General features: G+C 45.6%; 1 protein-coding gene across 3 annotated transcripts in view; it reads left to right on the forward strand.

The window, feature by feature from the left end:
- UXS1 (UDP-glucuronate decarboxylase 1) overlaps window positions 1-23595 on the forward strand; it is a 474798-nt gene that overhangs the window by 66393 nt on the left and 384810 nt on the right. For all 3 annotated transcript variants that reach the window (XM_069636899.1, XM_069636898.1, XM_069636900.1), the window contains exon 2: window positions 10537-10564. In XM_069636899.1, coding sequence (XP_069493000.1) covers window positions 10537-10564 — 28 coding nt within the window. The remainder of the gene's footprint in view (window positions 1-10536; window positions 10565-23595) is intronic.

Raw genomic sequence — 23595 nt, forward strand, 5'->3', positions numbered from 1 at the left:
TCTCCATTCAAGCTTCCACCTTTTTTCCACATTCCTCCCTTCAAGCCTCAGGAATTGAGATGACCGTAAACTCCTGCAGAAAATAATAGAAACTTGAAATAAAGCAAACAGACATCCCAAGTGGGTTTATTTCAAGTATGTCAACTGTTAAGCTGTGTAAGGTCATTTGAGATCACCTGACTGCTGCCGCTTCTGTAGATAAAACTGGACACCAGAAAGAAAGTGATGCATGGAATTCTTTTAATTAAATTGATTTGGAAAGACTTTTTTTATATTATCCTACCAAAGAAGTGTGTAAAAAATAAATAAATAAATCAATAAAAATCCTAATTTGCCCGTAGTTATACGTAATGTTTTACTTTCCAATGCACATAATAGTATTCTATTTAAGTCTACCCTCCACCCCCTGTTTTATTTTTTTGTCCTTTTTTTGTTAAATAATCCACCGGCCTCTTGTAGTTCTGATAGTGCCATAGAGGATTGAAAAATGTTAATCTTCAATATGCACATGCTGATGTATACCCCGTGTGTTGAGAAAAATGTATATTAAGTATAACCAACCTGGGGGCCGATGGCGCACTTGAGGAAATTACCTCCTACATCAAGCAATATAATGAGCTTGGACTTTTATGCAACTTTGCTTTTCTTCACTGACCATCTTAGGCAGATACTCACTGTTATCCAGGACATTGTGACATTGGCAATATATTTTCCCTATGCAGCCATGTGTTTGCTTTGGTTTTGTTTTATAGTATGTTACTGCAATTTTCTATGCCCGCACATTAAACATATGTTTTTGTAAATAATAATTTTTTTCATGTGTATACATTGTGTCTTTATTGATAATTGTCTGATACTTTAGGCTAACAATACATACGTTAAATGGGTGAGAAGACTCCTAGGTTTATCTGAATAGAAGGAAGGTGACCCTTTGCAGTTAATCGAGAACCAGGTTCGAAATTGCTTGGAGCTATTTAGCTCCTCCTAGCCCAGGAGATCCTGGTTAGCTTGAAACCAAAAGCTACCAGGAGCTACTTTTGGCTCGCTGGGCACCTAACAAAAATACATATGTGACATTAACTTTGAGTAAGTTAATAAAGAAGAATTAGGACCCATCTAGTACATATTAAAACCTAATGGATCATACATGATGTGCATACATTTAAAGTTTGCCTCTCTGGAAGAAGTTAGATTTGTGGTGTGCTGTGCTGTGCACTTGCTCCTTGTTCCTCAACAGTAGCTCCTTCAAGCTGGGTGATGCCTGACATCGAGGAGCTGGTTTTAGCTTCTGCTCATTCAATCTTAATTTCAAATTCTGAGATAGCCAGGGGGTGATCTTGAAGCATCATTATAGACTCAATTAATATCGGACTCATGACTCATGGCTTGTGGGTATAGTTTATACTGTATAGTAGCTCATTTCTTAGGTTTACTATTCTATGTTCACACAATGTTCTGAGTTGTCAAGCGGGAGGTTGTAAGCATGTTTATGCCATAGTTGACCTAATTTAGACGCATGTATGCAGCACATTTTTCTTATCCAATACATCAATTTATTTAGCACTTCTATTTGTTGTGAAGTATAAAAAGGTTTATGCAGAGCAAGGCAGAGGCTGTGTAATTGACATACATTAAGAGCTGGTGCAAGACTACAGGGATCACAATGGATTGGCTAAGCAGGAGCTAAAAGCCGCTCCTGGATATCCAGCATTAACCAGGGACCAGGATCTACCCCTGGGGAACGAGGAGCTAATGGATAATGTTCTGCAAATCTAACTGCCCCATAAGATGCAAATGTATCATGTTGCCCATGATTTATGACCCCTTGTGCTTTAAATGTCATAGAGATGTGCCCTAATGTGTATTTTTCAGATTTTCCCAAATGCAGAGGTACATTCACATAAGTGTGTTTGTTTGGCACCGGATGGCCTGGGGAGCCAAAGGCAGCTCCTGGTAGCTGTTGGTGTCACACTAACTACCTCTGCCTCCCCTCCGTTGAGTTCATTTAATCCGTTTTTAATGCAAATTTTGAACTTCACCAAATCACACTATTTAATATGATGTTCATGCTCTCCTCTTCAAAAGTACAATTAAATGATCTGCCACACACTCCTTTCTCCAGCATTGGATCTTTCATGGATTCACATGCTGTGAATATTTCCCATCGTCGGGCTGGGAAACCTCAGTAAATTTAATTTGGCATTTTCCCCATGGAAAACTTCAACACTTTACTGTCCTATTGACTGTCTTTTTGGGTGCTTTAAGTGACACCAATAGGACGTCCGATATAAATAGCCCTGCCCCCCGCGGCTTCCCATCAGATTTCAACCGTCTCCAAATGGTTGGGATCACCTTGTGTTTCTCCGTGTTTTGCACCTGCTTTACGTATCCGGTCAGTATGCCATCTGTGGCCCAGAGAAATATCGCTGTTTAGGCCTTGTGCTACCTGGGGCACAAAGGTCTTCGAGGGGGGATGGCCATACGGACTGTCTCTACTGTCTGTACCCCCATCATTTGGCAGAGGCCTGCGAGATATTCCAGGGGTTTTCGCAGAAGACTTTGAAAGACTGTAACTGCCGGTTCATCTGTTAGCTAAACAAGGGCAGTTACCCGGCTTCAGAAGTGGGTTCGGCCCCGGGGGAGCCAGTCTTCGGTGAGGGCGGAGAAGGCCTCTGTGCATCGACGGGTGGCATCAGCGGAACCCCTGCTAAGAAGCAACGGACTGAGTTGCCTACGTCGGAGGTGGAGAGAGGTAGCAAGTCATCTATGTCCAGGTCGCATCATTTGAAAGGGGCGAGTAGCTCCTCGCTGTCCAAGTTAGATCGGCCTGAAAGTCCAAGGGGTCTGGTCGTAGGCCCGAGAAGTCAAAGATGTCGGACAAGGAACAGGCGAAGTCGGAGGAGTCTTCCTCGAAGCACTCATCGTTTAAAGATCATCGGTCCTCGTCCAGCCGGGACTATTTGAAGCACCGGTCTGGTTCTTCTTCCAAAGAGTCTGTCATCGGTGAAGGCTACAACCGTGGAGGCTGCCGTTCCAACGACGAGAGTGGCGTCGACGGTGGTGGTACCATCTGCTTTTGTCATCGAAGGTGGGGTCATCGGATCAGTCTGTGACGGTGGTACACTGTTGTCGACGCAGATGGATTCGGAAGGCTTGTTGCCGATGGGTGGACTGTGGCAGTCTGCCGGCTTTGGGCCCATGCATCCTGTGGACATTCTGCTACAGGAACCGGCTGCATTTTCTGTTTCCTCTGGAATGGAGGAGGAGCAAGAGCCGCTTTTCAATCCGTGGGCTCTGGGTTTGCATGGTGCACGCATGTTGATGGGGAGCTCGGCCACCCCTTTGCCCGTTGGTGAATCCTCAGTCCCTGCTACCCTTGGAGGTGTTGAATATGCTCCAGTTGTCGTTGGGGCAACTGGATGCAAGGCTTCCGCCTCCCTCCGAGTCTCTCGACTCCGGGGGTTGAAAGTGTGCCTGCTGAGGCCCCTAGGAAGTCGCCTCTGGTGCGGTTGCCATTGGCCGTGGGGTTGGACCATCCTTCAAGTCATCCTGAAGAAGGGGAGTTGCGTGATACCCTGTCGACATATTGTGTGATGGTCAACGTCTTAAATTGGATTCTCTTTTTCTTTTCTATAGGTAACCAATGTAGCTCCCTTCGATACTGTGAAATGTGATCCATTCTTGTTGCTTTGTAGATAATTCTGACAGCATCGTTCTGAATTGTCTGCAACCTTTGGATGTTACCTTTACCTGCACCGGCCAATAGGGTGGTGCAGTAGTTCAGCCGTGGCATGATTAAAGCTCTGACCAAGGTTTCACAGTTTTTGCAAGATACTAGAGGATTCATTTGTCTTAGAATCCTAAGATGGTAGTGTACATTTTTTTTTGTCACATATTTGACGTGAGCGTCCACATTTAAGGAGGCTTCAAATATTGTGCCAATGTTTTTACCTTTTCGACCACCTTTTTATATTGCAAGAATCAATCATGAAACCTGTGTGGGATGGATCAAGTCTCTTTCTAGCTGTCTGTAAACGGGATCCGACTACCATAAACTCAGTCTTAGAACTATTAAGACACATCCAGTTTTCCTTCATCCACTCCTGGATGATAGAGTAGATGTGATTTAGAGTAATAGTAATAGTTGGACATTGTCAGCAGCGTTTGTGAAGTGGAAACCCATCCTTTCAATTTATCACACAGGAGTCTTATATAGATATTAAATAAGATGAGAGAAATACAGGCTCCCTGTGGTACGCCATATTTGATGGCAATAGGATCTGAACATATAGTGCCCTAGCATATTTTAGACGTTCTTTCACCTAAAAAGGAGCCAATCCATTCCACTGCATGTTTTGAGCAGTTACCAGCGTTTGCCAGTGTTTCCAGTAATCTGGTGTGATCAAGAAGATCAAACGCTGCCTTAAGATCCAATAAAATTAGAAGGCCTGTTTTGACCTCATCCATGCGTCTTAACATTTGTGTTTGCAGGTCTAATTTTCGGTTCAATAATTTCGATGGCAACTGTGAAAAATGTTCCGGCTGCCTGCTCTGGAAACCTTTTGAAGGCAAAAATCATTTTTGTTCTGTATTTCATCATGGCAACTTGACACATCAATGAAATATGGATTTTCTTTTTAAAAAACAACTTTATATCAGTTGGCAGACACGTTACAGAGCACAGCAGTTCGACCCAGCACAATCTTGATATAACACATACGAGCTGGCATGGTTCTCTTAGTTTAATTTAACAGTTCAGATCTAAATAACTTGGTCCCTTAAACATCATAGTGCATTAGTACCCCTCTCCATCATTCTGCGCCCTGTCGTTCATGCGTTCAAGATAGTCCCGGAAGGGTCCCGGATGTCTTTAGGCCTTCATTTCGATGCCACAGTTGCAGTGTATCCCTCCTCCCTGTCATTGACAAACGTTAAAGCTTTTAACCAATTTGTCCCAGTTGCGGCAGATTTAAATTTCCAATAATTCAAAATACATTTTTTGGGCAATTACACAACTAGGATTGAAAGATCTACATTTCAGCACTGGTACCTACCCGATATCTCCAAGGAGGTATTTTGGTGGAGCCAGCATGGGGGTGGGGGATATTTGCACTATATCATTCAGTACATCTGCCACTTCCTGCCAGAATTGTGCGATCTGTGGGCATCCCTAGTAAATATGAAATTAATCTGCCCTCACCCTTCCACACTTTTCGTCATTCGTATTTGGGGCAATTTTAGAAATCCACATTGGTGTATAGTGGAGTTGGTTCAAGATCTTAAATTGGTTCAAGATCTTAAATTGTACCAGGCGGAACCTTCCATTTAAGGAAACGGCTCTAGTCAGCTGACACCGCCACTGGTTATCATGTATTTGCATGTGTAGATCTACCTCCCACTTCTGCTGTGCCTGGTTTTATGTTGGCTGCCTTTCTTGGCACATGCGATATAACCTGGAGACCAATTGCCTGCCGTCTCCGCCGGTCAACACTGTCTTCAGACACATTCATTTGTGTCTGGTTTCAATGGGAATGACGGCCATCAGTGACTGGCCACAGCCCTTACCCTATAGCAGTGGTCTTCAAACATTTTTGGCCTGGGCCCCCCTTGAGCAAAGTTTGGGCAGGTCGGGGCCCCCCCGAAAGTGCCAGATGGACAGTATGTAGAAATCGCTATGAACTTTTGCGTGCCATCACCGCACCCTACTCCCAGTACAGACCCTGGGCTCTCCCCACCCTACTCCCACCACTATCCCAGTGCTGCCGCCCATCCTGCTTGCACCACAGTCCCATAACTCAATTATACACACATCCATACACATTTAAATAAAAAATAAATCGACATAAACGTACCTTCTGCAGGGGCCTGCACCTGGTTGCTAAAATGCCCCGCTCCAGGTTGCTCTGCCCATATGTTCGAGGAGGCGCAGGAGCACCCCCTCGCACATACATACATACATGCAGTGCCCCAGCCAGCATTTCCAATGAGCTTTGCAAGGCTGGCGAAGCAAAACACCCCAGTGTTGCATGGCTCAGTGATCATGTGCGGCTGGGGAAATGAACTGTCAAAGGCAAACAGTGTTTCCCTTTGACAGTTCAGCCAGCCCAGGAGCACTCCCTCAGCTGGAAAAAGCAGTTGAGGGAGTGCTCAGTGTTTCACTGGGCTGGCTCCTCTGCTCCATAATGGGAGAGGTGGACAGTGGGTGGACACCCCCTCACCCATTATGGATGAGCCGACAGGCTTGGACTGGCCTATAAGGTAATAGGGCGATGACCGTACCAAAAATGCTAGTGTAGGCCAGTCAAAATGGGCTACTTTTTTGGCCAATGTGGGCAAGTTTGAAGAGTTACTTCACTATGCAGCTAGTAGTTTGGACCATTGTTGCTGAATAAATATTCTTTAAATATCACAATTTGTTTACATTTGAACAAAAAACAGTCTGTGACTAACCACTTGTAACTGCTGGCCATTTTTTCATTGGTGCCTAAAACCATTTTATGGTCCAGTCTTACCATGTGATGCGCCCCTTCCCATTTCCTCCAATCTAAAAAAAAGTTTTTTTTTTATTTTGACATTTCAGGCTGGGCTCTGGCGGCCCCCCCCCCGGGGGGGGCAGGCCCCACAGTTTGAAGACCTCTGCCCTATAGTATTGCATTGTTTTGAGGGGACTATCCCCTAACTTTGCCTTAAACTCCTCTGGTGTCACAAACCGCCCTTCTGGGAGTAAGTCTTGCAGAACCATGAACTCATTGTCATTCCACAACCTCGGAGTATCAATATTGAATGTCGGAGGCAGTCCCTGGCACTTCCACAGTGGCAATGCTCCACAATATGGGGCAGTGATTTCCCCAATCTCTTAAATAACCTTGGCCATGCATTCTGTCGTACGGACTGGGTTGAAGAGTCTGCCTGCCGGTCGCTGAGAATCACCGAACGCAGATTTGCTGGTGCCGCCCTGTAGGTTTCCAGGGCGCAATGTATCGGACTAGGGGACTTTAGCATACCAGTGTCTGGTGTATTGCACCAGCGCTGCAATGTAGTATAATTTGAAATCTGGTGCCGCTAGACCCCCTTTATTATATGGTTCCACCAATCCCTCACAGCTCATCCGGCCCACCCCTTTCCCCCACACAGTCAATAGCCAAGGATTTCAATTTCATAAAGAACAGTCTACCGGGCCATATTGGAATGTTACTAAAGCAATACAGCAGTTTGAGAACCACTACCATTTGAGCAAAGAAAGCCTCCCATACTGCGACATTGGCGATCAAGCCCATAGTTGTAATTTAGTGGCCAAACCATCCAGATAAACTTCATGCTTATCCGCATACAGGGAATGGTACGATCGAGATATCACTACACCCAAGTATTTAAACTCATCGGGGACCCATCAGAACTGCAGCAGATCGTTGGGCTCTGGCGTGCTGTCTGTAAACGGGAACAACTTCGACTTAGCCTCATTTATTTTGTAGCCAGAATAATTTGTAAATGTATGGACGTCCTCGTATTGATCCCATGTTCCGCTCCAGTTCACTGATGATATAGCAGCTTCAGCAGCATACAAATAAATGACTTGTGGTGGCCCTGCTATTCGGATTCCCTGATGATCATGTCGCTCACGCATCAAGCGTGCAAGAGGCTCAATCGTTGGAGCGAACAACAATGAGGACAGCAGACACCCTTGTCGTGTCCCACGCACCAGTCTGAAAGCAATCAACCATTTATTATTGGTGCGCACCCTGGCCGATGGGTCACTGTACAAAAGCTGCACCCATACGATAAAATATTCACCCAGTCCCATATGTCTGATGACTCAGAACAAAAACTTCCATGATACAGAATAGAAAGCCTTTTCCGCGTCCATGGAAGCTGCAACTGCCCTGGCCCACGGATTGATCTGTGATCTAATGCCGAAGAGCCTCTGAAGGTTGAGCGTGGTCTGGATGCAGTAGCATTGACATGTACAGCAGCAGCCTAGTGGCCAGCACCTTCGCAAATATATTTTTGCATCTGTGTTGAGCAATGACAGTGGCTTATAAGAGGCCATCCCCTGTGGCAGTCTGTTTGCCTTACGTAGCACCATTATTTGCTCGGAAATCGTTGGTGGCAACCACCCAGTTTCCAACAACTCCTCCCACAGCCTCACCATTCTGGTCGCCAGTTCTGTATATAATTCAATACCTGGGTCGTTATAGCATCCATAACCTCTTCGGCCGTGATGGGCACCTCCAAGGCAGCACCAGCCTCCAGCGTTATCCTTTTGGAGAGCAATATCGGCAACATACCTCGCCAGCTCTCCATCTGAGCATTTATCTATATTGGCATATAGGGACTCGTAGTAATCGTGGAATTCCCTGTTAATGCCCTTGTCCGTGGTCCACATACTCCCCACCCGTCCTATAATCCCAGTGATATGCTGCATCCCTTTTTCACTCCGAACCACCCTAGCGAGGAAGCGTTCCATTCAGTCTCCTGCTCCATACTTGCGTGCTAGTGTTGGTTTCACCATGTACCAGACCTCTTGGTCTGCAGGGTCTCGGAATTTTAGCAGCTTACCCTTAAGCAAACCCAACAATCCTCTGTCTTGTGTGGTACCGTTCATTCTCCTGTCATTGCAAACTTACTTGGTCTTCCATCTCCCCCGGACCTTTCTCAAGATCCCAGTGGTTGTGGGCATCACTTTTTATTTATTTCATTTCATTCTTTTTATTTATTCCCCCTCCCCCCATCCATACCTTGAAGGATTCCCAGTACCGACCCCCTTGTTCCTCTCAAAGAAGCCCTGAGTGTTGTCTTGTAGCGAGAGCCGCAACTCTGGGGGGGATCAATCCGTCACAATAGATCCAGTGTTCTTGATATCCCCCCCAACCCCAATACCAATGTCTGTACAACTGGTGAATGATCAGGAAGGGTCCTAGGATGGATGTCGTACTCCTGCACCCGTGTTACCCGTGTATTGGACAGTATAGCCTTCCTGGGCAGAATAGGGTCACCACCAGGAGCCCGTAGTTGAATGAAATTGGACAGCAACCAGTAGTCTGTCCTGGACTGTGTGTCATGACCCGACAAGTAAGAAGTATATTCTGCCACCCCCGTGTTGCAGGCTCTCCACACATTCACCAGCTCAGTTTTAGTCATAAGCTGGGCAACCATACAAGCTGCCTTGGACAGCCCTCGTTGAGTGGTTCTAGACCTGTCCCACACACTATTTAGAACTAGATTGAAGATGTCATCTTTGATATCCTGGGTGTTAGTCTTAGCAGTGCACGGTGGTGGCGCGAGTTATGCTTGGTTAGCTTACCAAACTGCCGAATTTCTGAGGTTTTTCGGTTTTACTTGTAACCATAACGTCCCTTTTTTAACAGTTGTTTTCATTGAATTTCATAGGTTATTAGTGCAACTTAACACTATCGGCCCTTTAACAGTGTTTTTTCATTGATATATATGCAATGCTTTTGTATCGGCTGCAAGTTCAGTTTGAAAAATAGTTATTTTTGAACATCTGTGGTATATACTGTGAAGTACTTTAATATGAAAGGTAAAATGTGGTTCTGTGCAAAGGCATAGTAGTAGGTGCTAAAGCAGATGCAGCTTCCAAACATGTACAGTAAGTGAAGAGTTACAAGTACTTTTTGGGCTGGGAACAATAGATATTTCTTGAGCCCCAATTATTTATTGACTTTGCCTTGTTTATGTATAGGAGGACATAGTCTCAAGCATATGGGACTGTAAGACTCCCTTTTGTTAATAAACCATGTAAAGTGTTCCATACACCTCAGTTGGGTACTGTGACTTGTGAAAGTATTAGGTTATGTGATGTCATGCCAAGCATGATAGTTTAATTCTACAGAAACTGTCATTTTTAATTGTGCTGTCTGTAAAATACATTTTGTCTTTGTGGCAAATAATGTTTGAGACTTATTGGGGGGAAAAGTCAAAATCTAATTTCCCTTTGCGAAAGTATAGTAGATTGACCTGTGGATAGGGATATCCATTTAGCAACCGTGAGATGTGACCAATTTTGTAACTCCTTGAGTGGAGGTTGTGTGCAAGCATGACCTTTTCTATGAGGAATAGCCTCTGTGGTCTCCTTGGGTTTAGAGAGGTGGTCTATGCGAGGAGAGCAGGGGCTGACTCTATTTGGCAACCTCGCAACATGTTCTATTCCTCCAGCCATTAATTTTACAGCTAATCTGGCACTGCTGGTCTGCAAAGTCCATTGGCAAATACCATTACACCTGTGCAAATCTAATGTCTGGCTTAACGTTTTTAAGATTTGATTTCACATTGGATTTTAATGGCAGTCGCAACAGGATATCCAATCACTTCCTAATTGAAGTCTGAATTGAAAATTTTATTTCCAACTGTGCATATCTTATTTGGTAGGAGGAACTTGCAGTTTGGCCAACATTTTAGAATCGAGATGTAAAACTGTATCTGTGGATTGTTTTGTAATGTAAATCCTTTAAATTAAGACGTTGATGTGATGACTGCGTATTGTAGCAAAGTGTAATCATTTTATGTTTTCTCTTTCAGCTGTTTGGGGAAACTTTGTCAACATGAGGTAACTTATTTCAAATACATTTAATTGTGTGTGGTAACTTTGTTATTACATCCATTCGTGTTGATAATGGGATGGACTACCATTGTCAATTATTGTTGTATGCACTTGTACTTTACACCAAACATAGAATGTTCTTGTATGAAAAACCAGAAACCAATTTAGTTCTATAATTGTTGGCTTAAGTTATCTTTAACTAAAGCGAGGTTTCTCCAAAATCTGCACCTCATGTTTTGCGTTGTACACTGCCATTTCGTCCTTTCGTTTAATAACAGTGCTTCCATATGAAAGGTCCCTCAAACGCAGTATGGTCTTTGCAACACAATTATTGCCAGGGATCTAAACAAATGCACATTTTACACACTTCTGCAATGTAGCCGGGAATCCAGTGAAGAGCTTAATTTACCAACCAGTTCAGTGAATTGGAGTGCACAGGGAATTAGCTACACTTTGTATTTCTTGTTGGGTTCAATTGTTCTTTAGTGATAGAATGTATTTGGACTACCAGCCTCTGGTGGATGTCAAAGGAATGGCAAAGTGGGCTTGCCTGAAATGTTTGGTCTACCCCAACCACCTTACATACACTTTGATAAATTGGGGGCATTTCTAACTCGTTCCTGTATTTACAGTGAATTGCACCAGTTGATCAAAGGATATCTTTGCTTGCAACTGAACTGACAAGAGTAGTTGCCATAATCAAATTCCCCTCTCAAAGTATCCTGCTTTTAATTTATTAAATTAAAATGTCTTAAACTTGATTAGTATAAATCACAGGATGATTGTCAGTAAATATTGGGCAAATGGTTTGGATTACTAATTGATATCAAAGGGACTAGTGTGCCTATGCACTCCACCCCCTTAAAAAATAAATGCAAATCCATTAAAATGGGTTTAATTTCCAAGATTCCTACAGTGGACTTTTTTTTCGTAACCTTGGATGAGGGGCACTTTCGTTTCACTGCCAAGCCCACGACTCAGCAGGTGGTGATCACATAACTGAGCATTCGCTAAATAAAAAGCTTGTTTACATAATCCACACATTTCCTGGACAGGGTCAACTTGGTGTTACTTACCTGATCAGTTGGTAATAGCATGCCATCCCTCTCAAGCAATGTCTAAATTCCTGGGTAATGCAAGCTTGTATTTTCCTGAAGTACTTTTAGGGCTTGTAATTTCAATTAAAATGATGTGCCCGATTGAAATTTTGTTTATGGATAATGTGTGATAGAAACATCTCGGATAAAAATAGGCTGTTGGGATGCTGAATTGAAAGAAAATCAGGACAGGATGCTGGTGAAATTTAATCGGATCTCAAAAGGGATTTTCCTAGAGACGTTTGTCCAAAACAGTACTTTGGCCAGCAGATCTCAATTATTTCATTCTGTTGGAGTTCCTAGCAACCAACACTGCAGAGATAAAGTTGAACAAGCTAAGATGTGGCTCCGCCCCCTGGTGGACACTGACGGCCATATGGATTTGAATCTGAATCTGGTTCATTGTTTTTTATACTTCATGTCATTTTATTGAACCTGTGCTTTAAAGGTCGTTTAACTGTACTGGGAGCACGAGAGGAGTCATCCATCAGTTTGACCACCTCTGCATAACCACATTTGTCTTCATTAAACTGGCAATGGTTTTGGATGCTTCTCAAACATGCTTTAACTCAACTGTTGGTGCAATGCTCTCTCGGGTGATTTCAATAAGGGATGTTCTACATGGATGCCTGTGCAGTGTTTGGTATTCTTGACTATTGCAAGGCTACCCTTCTGGCTCAGCCCAAATACCATGTAAAGAGACTTGAAATACTCAAAGAGCCTTGGCACGGCTAGTTGCTGGATTGCCTAAATATGCACCCATCTCTCTCTTGTTTTATCTCTGCTTCACTGGCTTCCGGTTGAAAGCAGAATCCAATTTAAAGCTGTCTGACCCATTGAGATTTGCATAAACAGGGGGCTCTTGATCTTCAGGAGAAGATTATCCCCTACTCTCCAGCCTGCACACTTCGGTCAGCAAACCCAGGCTTTCTTGTTTTATCTAGGTTCAAAAAGTAAGCTGTGGGTGGTGCTGCATTCTCAGTTGCAGCCCCCTCCTCTGAAATACCCTCTCCATAGGCAGGAGGCTAATGGTGGATCCCGCTCAATTTTGAAAATCTTTGAAGACCTTTCTCTTTCCCCAAGTAGGCATTTTCCTTTCAAAAGTCCCCTCTGTTGCCTCTACTGCCTCTTTTGCGCCAGGATACCTATGGGTCGCCGGGCGCTCTACAAAAAAAATTCATTAACTTACCATGGACCATAAACATGTTGAAGCAGAGTCTGTAATTTCCCGGAGACCTGTAAAGGAGGGACAACCATTTGTGAAAATGGTTGGCACTTGTTGGACGTGTAGTTTCAGAAGTCAAGACAAAATGGCTTGTCCTCTCTCCAAGATCACATTCAGGTCCTAATGGGCGCTGGTCCGGTTGGACTCATCTGCCCTTCTGAACTCCTTGGTTGTAGTTGCTGCTTTTTAGAATAGTCCTGGTAACTGCTTGAAGATCAAGACATTAACCGTAAAATAGTATGTGTTTCTATATTGTATCCCTATAGCCGACCTCAGTCAGGCCACTACCTGGGCTGTTACTCATGCCTTGTGGTGCACTATTAATTTGATGCCTCATCCAGGAGGAATGCACTTCGGCCAGCAAGTACTTTGCAATCTTGTTGCTTGAACCCTGGCCTCCTCCACCTATTTCTTGAATCTGCACAGTCTGGGTTTCCAATCAGTTGGGAAGGATGGAGAGCAGAACACTGGAGTATGGCAAAATTACCTTAATGCTGATTCCGTTACTCATAGACCTTGCGCTCCCTCCTTCACAATGCTGTTCCCCTAAATCTATATGCAATACCACAACCTATATTGTAGAAAGAAACAGCCGAACTGGGAGGTGCGGTTGGAGATCCACGATTGGGGGGATGCGGGGGGGGTTCAAGCACGCCTACCGAGTCCCAATCTAACCGTCTTAATGAGACGGTACCATCTTTTGGAAAAGCATCCCCCCCCTCGCCCTCCCATCCAGCCTGCGTTGCAGGCTATCCAAACCAGTTAGGAAGGATGGAGAGCAAGGACTTAAAGTTACAGAATCACTATGAAGGTAATGTTTTAATTCCACATTCCTGGAAAATGTATTGTCTACCCATTACATACTAACCTGGAACCAGAATTCTGCACACACCTATTGCTCCTTAAACCAATCTTTTGAACATCAAAAAACTGGCAGGTTAAACCATGTCGAGTCCAGGGCCCAACTCTCTGCAACATGCAAAACCCATGCATGAGAGATGAAACTGATTTGCAATGTATAAGTTCTAGTGTTTTTTGCAGACTTTCAAATGTGGACTGACGCACGGATTGAATTTTGGATGGGGGATCGCCCTGATGCATACTATTGAATCCTATGTAACGTCACACTATAATTCTATGCCAGTTATTGTACAGGATCTGAAAAGGCATGATGTGCTATGAAACTACCAATACATAATTTTTGACTTCCTTGAATTTTGTTTCTCTGGATAGACTGCTTGCCTGCTATGAGATCTTCCGGTTACTTGTCGGTGTTGCTTGGATGTAATGTCTGTATCTTGTAGAACAATTTTCCTCGATCAGACGTGTGTATGTGGAAGGAGGGTACCCACTTGGTACTTGTGGCTTGTAATATTCTCTCCTTTGGTTTGGTAGCTGTTCATTTGTACTACACTGTCCCAAGGTTGTGATCCTGCTTCCTGAGGCACATATGATGTGCTGTACCCAAGGATTATTGGGAACAGTTGCAAGTGACATTTCTTCATATCCTGTCCCTCGGGTCTGTCTTTGAGCGCACTAATGCTTATGTTCTCCTTTTCTAGGTGGTTTTCTATGTCTTTGTATTTGTCTAGGAAGGCTTTCAGTGTCGCTTCCAGGTCAGCGACTGCTGCCTGCATTTTCTCATTACTTTCTCGTAGCAAAGAGCTGTCTGGGACTCGGGACAAAGTATGGTAGACTGCGATTCAATTTCTTTTGTATTTTCTTGAATAGTTGCTATAAGCTCTTCTTTTAGGGAGGTTATCTCTCATTTTAGAGTTGTTTGAGGTCATTCTTGAGATGTAAAATTGTGGTCTCAAAAATGCTCAGTTAGCGATGCCATGCCTGTTTCTGGAACCTCTGAGCCTTGTGGGGCAGATTGCTTTGCCTGCTTTCCTGGTTGTTTGTGCTTGTGTTCTGGTTTTCATGCAGATCCAGAGACCTTGCGCAGCTGCTTTATGTTTGTCCCCCTGCTTTTTCCTTTTAGTGCACCTTTGTGCTGGGGATGCATTGACTTCTTCGGATCCCCTGCTGGTTTAAAGATCAGAGAGTCTGTCCGATTTCCTGCCTCCTTGTTTATGCAGTGGTTCCCCTGTTTCATTTAGGCCAGTGGGGATGATCAGCAGTGGGAGCTCTCCTCGATTTTTCTCCAACATGTTGTACTTGGCTCCGGACCACCCGCAGCACGCAGCCAAGAGCCTCACCCGCCTCACTGGTGCAGGAGGATTGTCAAAACAGATGGTCCACTGTGTGCCAGACGGGTTGGGGGAGTGCCAAAGTGGGAGCTCGGATGGCTCGACTCTTACTCTGTCACCATCTTGGCTGCCCCTCAGCCCCTGACGTTTCAGAGCAGTGAAGTGGCTTGCTACCAATGGGCTTGATGTTTTGGGTGTTAATTATTTTCCATTTACTCTCCAATAGTAGTCTTGCCTCCCACTATCATTATTCCTCCTCTCCGTCCTTTTCTCCCTTGTCTTTCTTTGTGGTCTGCCACACAGCTTGCTCTTCCAACTTTTCACATCTCCCTCCTTTGCTTTACTTGCTCCCTCTTTTTATACCCTCTTTCTTGTCCAATTTAGTTTGACTTAATCTGCTAATCTCTCCATCCTTCCACTCCACTCTTTGATCTCCTCACACATCCACTTCTTTCTCTCCCACCAACCCTCTCGTTTTTCCACCACTACTACTTTGTTCTCCTAACTCCATTCTTTTCTCCTTGCCTCGTTTTTTCATCTCCACCAGTCTATTTTTTCACCACCTCTACTCCTTGCTATCCCTCTGTTCCCTTCTCCATCTCCTCCAGTCCCCTTGTTCCGTATTTTCCCTCTTCACCTTTCCTGCTTGGTGCACCGCCACGCTCTGAAGTGCTCCTTATTCTCTGTACGCCTATATGTACCATTTAGGGCCTAATTCACAGAAGCGTTCTATAACGGTGCACTCCCATAGGAAAAAGCTCTGTGAATCAGGCCCTAAGCTGGGTCACACACTTCTGTTATCTGTCAATACAGATGGGGTAGATTTGGTCTAAAAAAAAAAAAATGTACCTAATGGACAATTGACCCTCCCCACTGCCGCCCTTAACTTTTACCCTTACCCCACCTATTATGCACTACAAATATACAAAACCTACCAATTTCGGTCAAATAAATGTGGCACTTCTACTTGGATAAAATTGCATTCGATTCAATCTAGGATATCGGTCGATACCGCCAAGATACACCACTTGGGGGGGGGGGGGGGTGTGAAAGTGTACTCTGCAAATACTCCTGTTAGGTTATATATACATTTAAAATTTAACGAACAGAAATTGGTGTCTGAAGGCAAGAAGCGATGAAATGCAAGGCCCTTCAGTGTGCAGACGAGGAAACGAAAGGCAACCTGTGGATGGGGAAACGACCCTGGTACTGCACCTGTAAATGAGAGTGAACGGCCTCTAATGGAAAAACAAATAAGATGGGCACACAGGCTCCATTGGGAGCATCCCTGATTTCTGATGGATGTCATCCTGGGTGGAGAAAGAAGCAACGGCAGCTGAGAGAAACCTAGAATAGGCTGCAGCAGCAGGAACCATGCTGCTTGAAATCCAAACCGTGAATGACTAAAGAAACAATGTACCAGACAGAAAATGTAATAGCCTAGCATACAACGCACACTCCACACTGGAATGTTTTCCAAACCCTTTGAAGGATTTGTTTATTTGTTTTACACCAAGTGCATTCAACTATTTATTTATAATTTTTTTTAACAGAGGCCGAAAATTGGAATTCATGGAGCAGGAGCTGGAAGTAGCTCCTGGGTGTCGGGACTTTCCTCGGACTAGGAGTCCATCTTTGTGGCCCAGGAGCTATTAACCCCTTAACTGCTGAGGGATTTCCCTCCCAGTGCTGAGTTTTTTTTTTTTGTTTTTTTTGTTTTTTTGTTTTGTTTTCGGTATGTCGCCATTCATTCCCTTGTAACTTTGTTGTTACATGAGAGATCTCGGCCAAATTTGGCCCCTTTTCTGCACACATGCAGGTGGCCATAACGCCACCAAGGAATCCTAGTTTGCCATATGGGGGTGAGAGAAAATAACAAAAGAGCACATTTTATATTTTTTCAGGAAATGCTAATAAAATGATGTACAAAGAAGCCTGTGATTTCTTTTTTTTTTTTATTTTTTTTTTTTCCCCTTGTAAGAGCTAGGAACAAATGGTTTGCTGTTCTGAATTAGCCATTTTTCAGGCTTTCCAGAACAAGTTCAGTGGAAACAAAAATAAACTAAAAGGTTACAATCGGGTTTTGTGAGAGGCGATTTCTTTTATTTTGTTCTTTTTATGTATTTTTAATTTTTTTTTTTAATAGGACATTCGTGGACAGAATGTAAGAGGAGGGTAGAAAAAAAAAGGTATGTGCTGGACATGTTTGGAACGTTCGGTAATGGCTCCTGGGAATATTGAGAAAAGCAATGCACCTCTATAGTCCCCCCTGACACTTCTAGTTGGGGAAATAACACATTTTTTAGTAATCTTCACAAAACAAGCATTACCAAAAGCCAAATACGGAGCCATGGTACAGAGGATTTTCTATGCTGATGGCCTAAACAGACATACTTGGCATTTGAAGATAAGGAAAACAAATGTGGTGAAGAATGGCAAGCATACATTTTCTGAAAGAGCACAAGCAGACCTTTTAAAGGATAGGGGACTTGTGTTGGTTACAAAAGCATCTAGTGCCTAAAGCAGTGACTAAATGGAAGTTACATTTGGGAAATTAAAGGGTTGTGTAACAAAGTGCAGTAGCAAATGTATGAAAACGTTATTCTCAAAACCTATAGAGAATGTCCTACCTTCCCACAGGTGTCCCGATGAAAATGATACCTCGTTTGGGTGCACCTACCTGGGCACAAGGCGAGAAGGCTAAACCACTGATATCCCAAAGGGTTTGGGGAAGAGGACATTTTTAGGATTTTGGTCTTGTGGAACACCTACAGACTTGGGCCTGTACACTGCCAGGGCTCCCTGGGACTGCTGCTGGGCTTTGGGAAAGTAGGCCCACATAGGAAACAAATGCCCAAGGCCAAGGACATCACCTCCGTCCTGGAGTTCTGGCTGGGCTGCGTTACAGCTTTTGTCTTAGGGAAGGGATGGGGACCCTGCCAGGGCTCCCTGGGACTGCCACTGCACTTGGATGGTCGATCCACATGGGAGACAGCCACTCCCAGAGGAACAGCAATGTTTTGCTGGCATGGGGGCAGTTTGTGGCCTGACCCTGCAATTGTGTTCCAGCCCACCGAAATAACTCAACAGAACTCACACTACCAACCATCCACCCCAGTCCCACCCACCCCACTGACAATAGGACCTAACCGTAGGATTTGAAAAAGCTACTTACATAACCAAATTGTTACGCTCACCTGGTTCCCACAGCGGTGTCGATCGGACCCGCACAGCTGCAGTCTCCACCAACGTGATGCGTAGTGAAGAGATGACAGTCTGGACTGGCCCGCCTAATCTTGTCTGCTGGACTCGTAGAAGTATTCTCCTGCAAGTGGAGAAAGGGATTTAGCCACCCGTGGACTTTAGTGATGGCCCCCCAACAGTTCTCGTTCTCCCCACTAATCACCTCCGATATCCCCTTTTGGTAACCTCACCTTATGTTTTTAAATGATGAGCTCTCCATCCTGCATGGCATGCAGTGGCGCGTAAATACCAGTTACTTCACTGGGTTGAAGGTACTGGAGGAATATTGACTCCAGTGTCTATAAAGTTCAAAGAGTTCAATATGTCCGATGTTCACTCTTGTTCCATTCCCTCGTTAGGTTGCAGCTGGGTCCAAAAGAATATTTCCTGGAGGCAGCTGATGGCGTTCAGGTAAGAGTCTATATTACCAAACACTGTCCGGTGAAAGTTGCATGAGTTTAACTTGCTGTTTTCTCTCCCTTTATAGGTGCGGCATAGGAAGATGCAGCGAATGAAAGAATAATACCTCCGCTGGTAAAGCAGGTAAGCCCATGGTGGCAAAGAGATTGACTTTGTCGGTTTTCTCGGCTCACCTTGTTATTCCTTTTGTTTTCCCCCAGGTGCTGGATTTCGACGAAGAAAATGATGGAGACAGCGCCGAGTCGAAAGATGCGGTGGACTGCAGTGGTGAGTATAACGTGGCGCTGCTGCTGGCGAAGTGACGCGTGCTGAAATAATGTCCTTTCCAGGCTCGGAGATGTGCTTGGTCCGGAATCGGGTAAGGAATCAAATAATGTCTGTGATCTAACCTCTTCTCCTTTCTTTTCCTTTTGTCTAGGAGCTCCGGATTCGAGGCGGGCGTGGCAGAAGACTGGATGCTGACTTGCAGACACGGTGAGCGTCACGCTGCTGGATGCAGAATAACGCGAAGCATGTGCTGCTGTTCGGGCGTGGTTTAAATAGTCTACAAAGTAGTCCCAGGTAAGAAGTTCCCCAGAACCACACCGAGTGAAAAATAGTCCCTGTAATAAAATGGTCCCATCCAGGCCTCACGTTGGCTTGGACTCATTTGCAGCATGGTCTGCATAAGGTAAGTAAAGTCTGAGCCTGGCGCCTATGGCGCCGGGACTGAATCCAAACAGCCCCCAGCCGGGGCTGTTGGGGTTTTAATAAGTATCTGGATGCCTGCTCCCGGGGCTGATGGACTCGATCCGGATGCCCGGGGGTAGGCATCATGACACAAATAGATGCTCCTATGGTAAAAAACCTAAACATTCTGTGGTTAGTCCAGCAAAAACAAATCCTAACCATCATGCTCCGATCACCGCCACCTTTCAAGCCATCCCTGGTGGTCTAGTGACCCTCACCCCCCAGTAAAATCACATTTGCCCCTTCCTAGGGGCAGATTGCCAGATTACACTATCAATCTGCCCCTAGGGAGGGCTAAATAACATGCCTCATCCATTTGGGACAGGAGGGGTAGAGGGTCACTCCCCCCAGCCCCCTTTCATTCACCCCCTTTCATAAGTCAGCCCTGGTGGTCCCCCCCCCAGCCAGTAAACACAAATGTACCCCTTCATAGGTGCAGATTAGCAGATTACAGCCCCTTTTTATATAAAAAAATATCCCTGGTGGTCTAGTGAGCACCTTTCTCCCCCCCCCCCAAGAACGACCCCAACAAAAAGTTTATATTCTTTTTTCGTTTGCCCCTTCCCTAGGGGCAGATGGGCACATTAGTGTGCCCATCTGCCCCCTGGATGGGCTAAACATACTGCGCCATGCTTTACGGGCCGGAGGGGCAGGGGGCCGCTTATATACAAAGCAGCTGCCTCACCCCCCCCTCCCACTTCAAAAAAGGATCCCTGGTGGTCTAGTGGCATTGCTGGCCGTGGATCGAGCGATCCGAGCCAGCAATGCTTCAAGGAAGGTGTTGTTGGAAAGGGTAGAGTCCCTGTGATCAATGCTTTGCAGCGATCGCACAAACAAAAGTGCTAAAAAGGACAAGCTATCTCGTCCTCAGCACTGCAAACGTAGTGCTGAGGACGAGATGGCTTGTCCTTAGCACTAAAGGGGTTAAGGTCCAGTTTCATACATAGAATGCTTGAAAGATGGCACGACTTTTTCTTTTATTAAATGTTTTTTTTTAAAAAACATTTCTTTATTGGCACAGCGAGAGAACAGACAAATCAACAGAATGTACAAGATGGCTATGGTAGCGGGTACATGGGAGACAATACAATGCATGGGAGATTCCAGCGGGTGTAAATATATAGTACTACAGATAAATGAGGCTCAGACATGGACTAGTTCACTTCACCAGGAGGAGGGAAAGACAGTAGTTCTAGGTCATCCCTGCTGTTCAGATGGGTACAAAATTCTGTCCATACATTCTTGGGGCGAGAGGTCAGAGGGAGGGTGTTAATATAGTCGTCCTCGCACATTTGAGTCCAGGTGAGGGCCCGCAGCCACACTTCAAATGAGGGGGGGCGGCGCTTCCAACATTGTAATATGTATTTTTTGGCAACTATGATGGCGACATTCAGAAACTTGGACACTTTTCTCAATTTGGGGCTATCCCACAGGCCGAACAGAATAGCTAATGGTTCTGGATGGATATGTGGGGCGCTCTAATTTCTGAGAGCATCTACTATGGCTTTCCAGTATGGGCCCAGTGCGTCGCAGGACCAGAACATGTGTATAAGATCCGCGTCTGGGGAGTTACATCTAGGGCAGGTGTGGGCATGGGTGTGTGCGAACCTATCCAGTCTGTGTGGTGTGTAGTATAATCGATTTAGGAGCTTATATTGTATACACCTATATCTGGTGCTTAAGGAGGTGGTGCGGGTGTGTATGCACATGTTCTTCCACATTGCATCAGTGAAAGGACAACCCAGCTCATTGCTCCATGTGTCACGTGTCGTACGTGGCATATCGTAGGGTTGGCCCATCAACATTTTATACAGCGAGGACACTATCCCTCTGGCCCAGACCGAGTTAGATATATAGTGAATCTCCGGCAAGTCTGAGGGCTCATCGAGGTATGAGGGCCACCAGGCTCGAATCGTTGCTCTCAACCTGAAGTATTGTAATAGTTCCAGCGCAGTGCCAGAGTGACCGGGACGCCATGTCTGTGGGGTTATGAGATCGGTCAGGGCCCGATATCCCAGGTCATACCAGTGTTCATTAGGAGTTTATCATACGTAGGGCTGAGGCCTGGGAATTGCCAAATGGGAAGCCATTTGTAGTAGGGGTGGTGGCCGGGTTGTGCATGCTGTATACGTTTCCAAGCCATAGTTGTCACTATCACAGGGTCAGCAGGGGCATCGGTATGAAATGTGTGGTGGAGTATGAGAGAGAGGGTGTTAACTCCCTCACTTGCTAGCTTCTCGAGCTTCACCTGTGGGGGGGGGGTTGGTGAATGTGTACCAGTATGTGGCGTGTTGGGCCTGCGCGGCTGTCCAGTATTTAGCGAAGTCAGGGTCGGTGAAGCCCCCCTTCTCATAAGGAAGAGTCATGTGCTGCCATTTCTTATGAACTGCACCGGAGTGCCACAGAAATTGGGCACACGCACAGTGCAGTTTCCTGAAGTACTGCTTTCCGGGCCAGATCCGGACATTCACGAAGACATAGAGCAATTTAGGGACAGTTATCATCTTGATTTAGAGACAGCCTGCCTGACAAGGAAAGCGGGAGATTGCGCCAATTCAACATTTGGGCCTCAGCAAGCTGCGCCACAACCTCGTAGTTGTCGGCCAGCAGTGAAGCTTTAGTGAGGGACACCTGCACCCCGAGGTATCTGATACCGTCTGGTGACCAACGGAGGGGGAATTCACATGGCGGCTGTGTAGTGGTTGGGGTGAGCGGAAAGATTTCGGATTTGGTATAGTTTATGGAGAGGCCTGAAAAAGTGCTGATTTTTGTTATGTCCTGTATGTTCAGGTCCAGATGGGCGGCCGGGTCTCTGATATAGAGTAGCACATCTTCTGCATATAGTGAGATGATTTCCGGGGTGTCACGTAGACGTATACCTTTACATGCGTGTTTGTCTCTGACGCTGTCAGCCATGGGTTCGATAGCACGCGCAAAAAGTATCGGGGGGGGGGGGGAACAGACAGCCTTGGCGGGTACCTCTATGGAGAGGGAAAGGGGCTGAGGTCCGGGTGTTGACCAGGACTTTGGCTACGGTGTCTGTAAAGAGCAGCTTGATGTACGATCTCATGTGTGGGCCGATTCCCATTTTGTGAAGTACTGCCCACATATATTGCCACAACACCATGTCGAACGCCTTCTGGGCATCGAGGGTGACTGCTACAGCGTTTGCGTTGGGTTCGATTCTGGACAAGACATTAAATGAGCGACGGATATTGAGGGCTGTGGATCGGCCGGGCACGAAGCCACATTGGTCAGGATGGACTAAGTGGGTCATAATAGGGAGGAATCTGTTTGCAATAATCTTGGCGAATATCTTTGTGTCAGTGTTTATCAGAGAAAGGGGTCTATACGAGCCGCACTCTTCCAGCGGTTTACCCGGCTTGGGCAGCACAGTTATAAGAGCTTTGCGCATGGATTGTGGTAGGGTGTTCAACCTGAGTAACTTGTTCCACACCTCCAGGAGTCTGGGTGCCAGGATGGCTACATGTTCCCGATAGAACTAGTCAGTGAGGCCGTCCGGGCCTGGTTCCTTGCCCTTAGGACAGTTCGAGATAACCGAGGTTATCTCGGCGAGAGTGAATGGGGATTAAAGTTGGTCGCGCGGGAGAGAAGGGTCATGGGGATTTGATCTAGCAGGGTGTCCGTTTCTTGTGGGCTGTGTTCTTGCTGGGGCCCGTACAGGGTTGTGTAGAACGCAGTGAATGTCTCGAAGATACCTTGGTCGGACCAGCACAGGGCGCTGCCTGCGTCTTTGACAGTCAATGCGAGACCTACCCCCCCTCTGCGCAGACCAATCTGGACAGTGTCCTTCCCGGTCTGTCCCCCTCACCATATTTCCTGGCTGCTACGGGCCGGGCATAGTATTGAACCTCCCTCTGGGCGTGGGACTCAAATGTTTCTAATTCCGCTCTGATCGGTGCCAGTATGGTCGGGGAAGGGGCAGAGGTGTAATCTCTCTCGAGTTCTTTTAGCTTCGTTTCCGACCGCTGGAGACCATTTTTATTATAGCTTTGAGGACCCCGGCTTCTTTAGAGATGCACAACCCCCTGATGAAGACCATAAATGCCTCCCACCGCACCCCATCGGAGGTGTCTTGCCTATTGTTGCAGTCAAAGAAGGTGGTGATAT

This window comes from Ambystoma mexicanum, chromosome 7p, assembly GCF_040938575.1.
Source record: "Ambystoma mexicanum isolate Mex_15411 chromosome 7p, UKY_AmexF1_1, whole genome shotgun sequence".
Classification (NCBI taxonomy): domain Eukaryota; kingdom Metazoa; phylum Chordata; class Amphibia; order Caudata; family Ambystomatidae; genus Ambystoma; species Ambystoma mexicanum.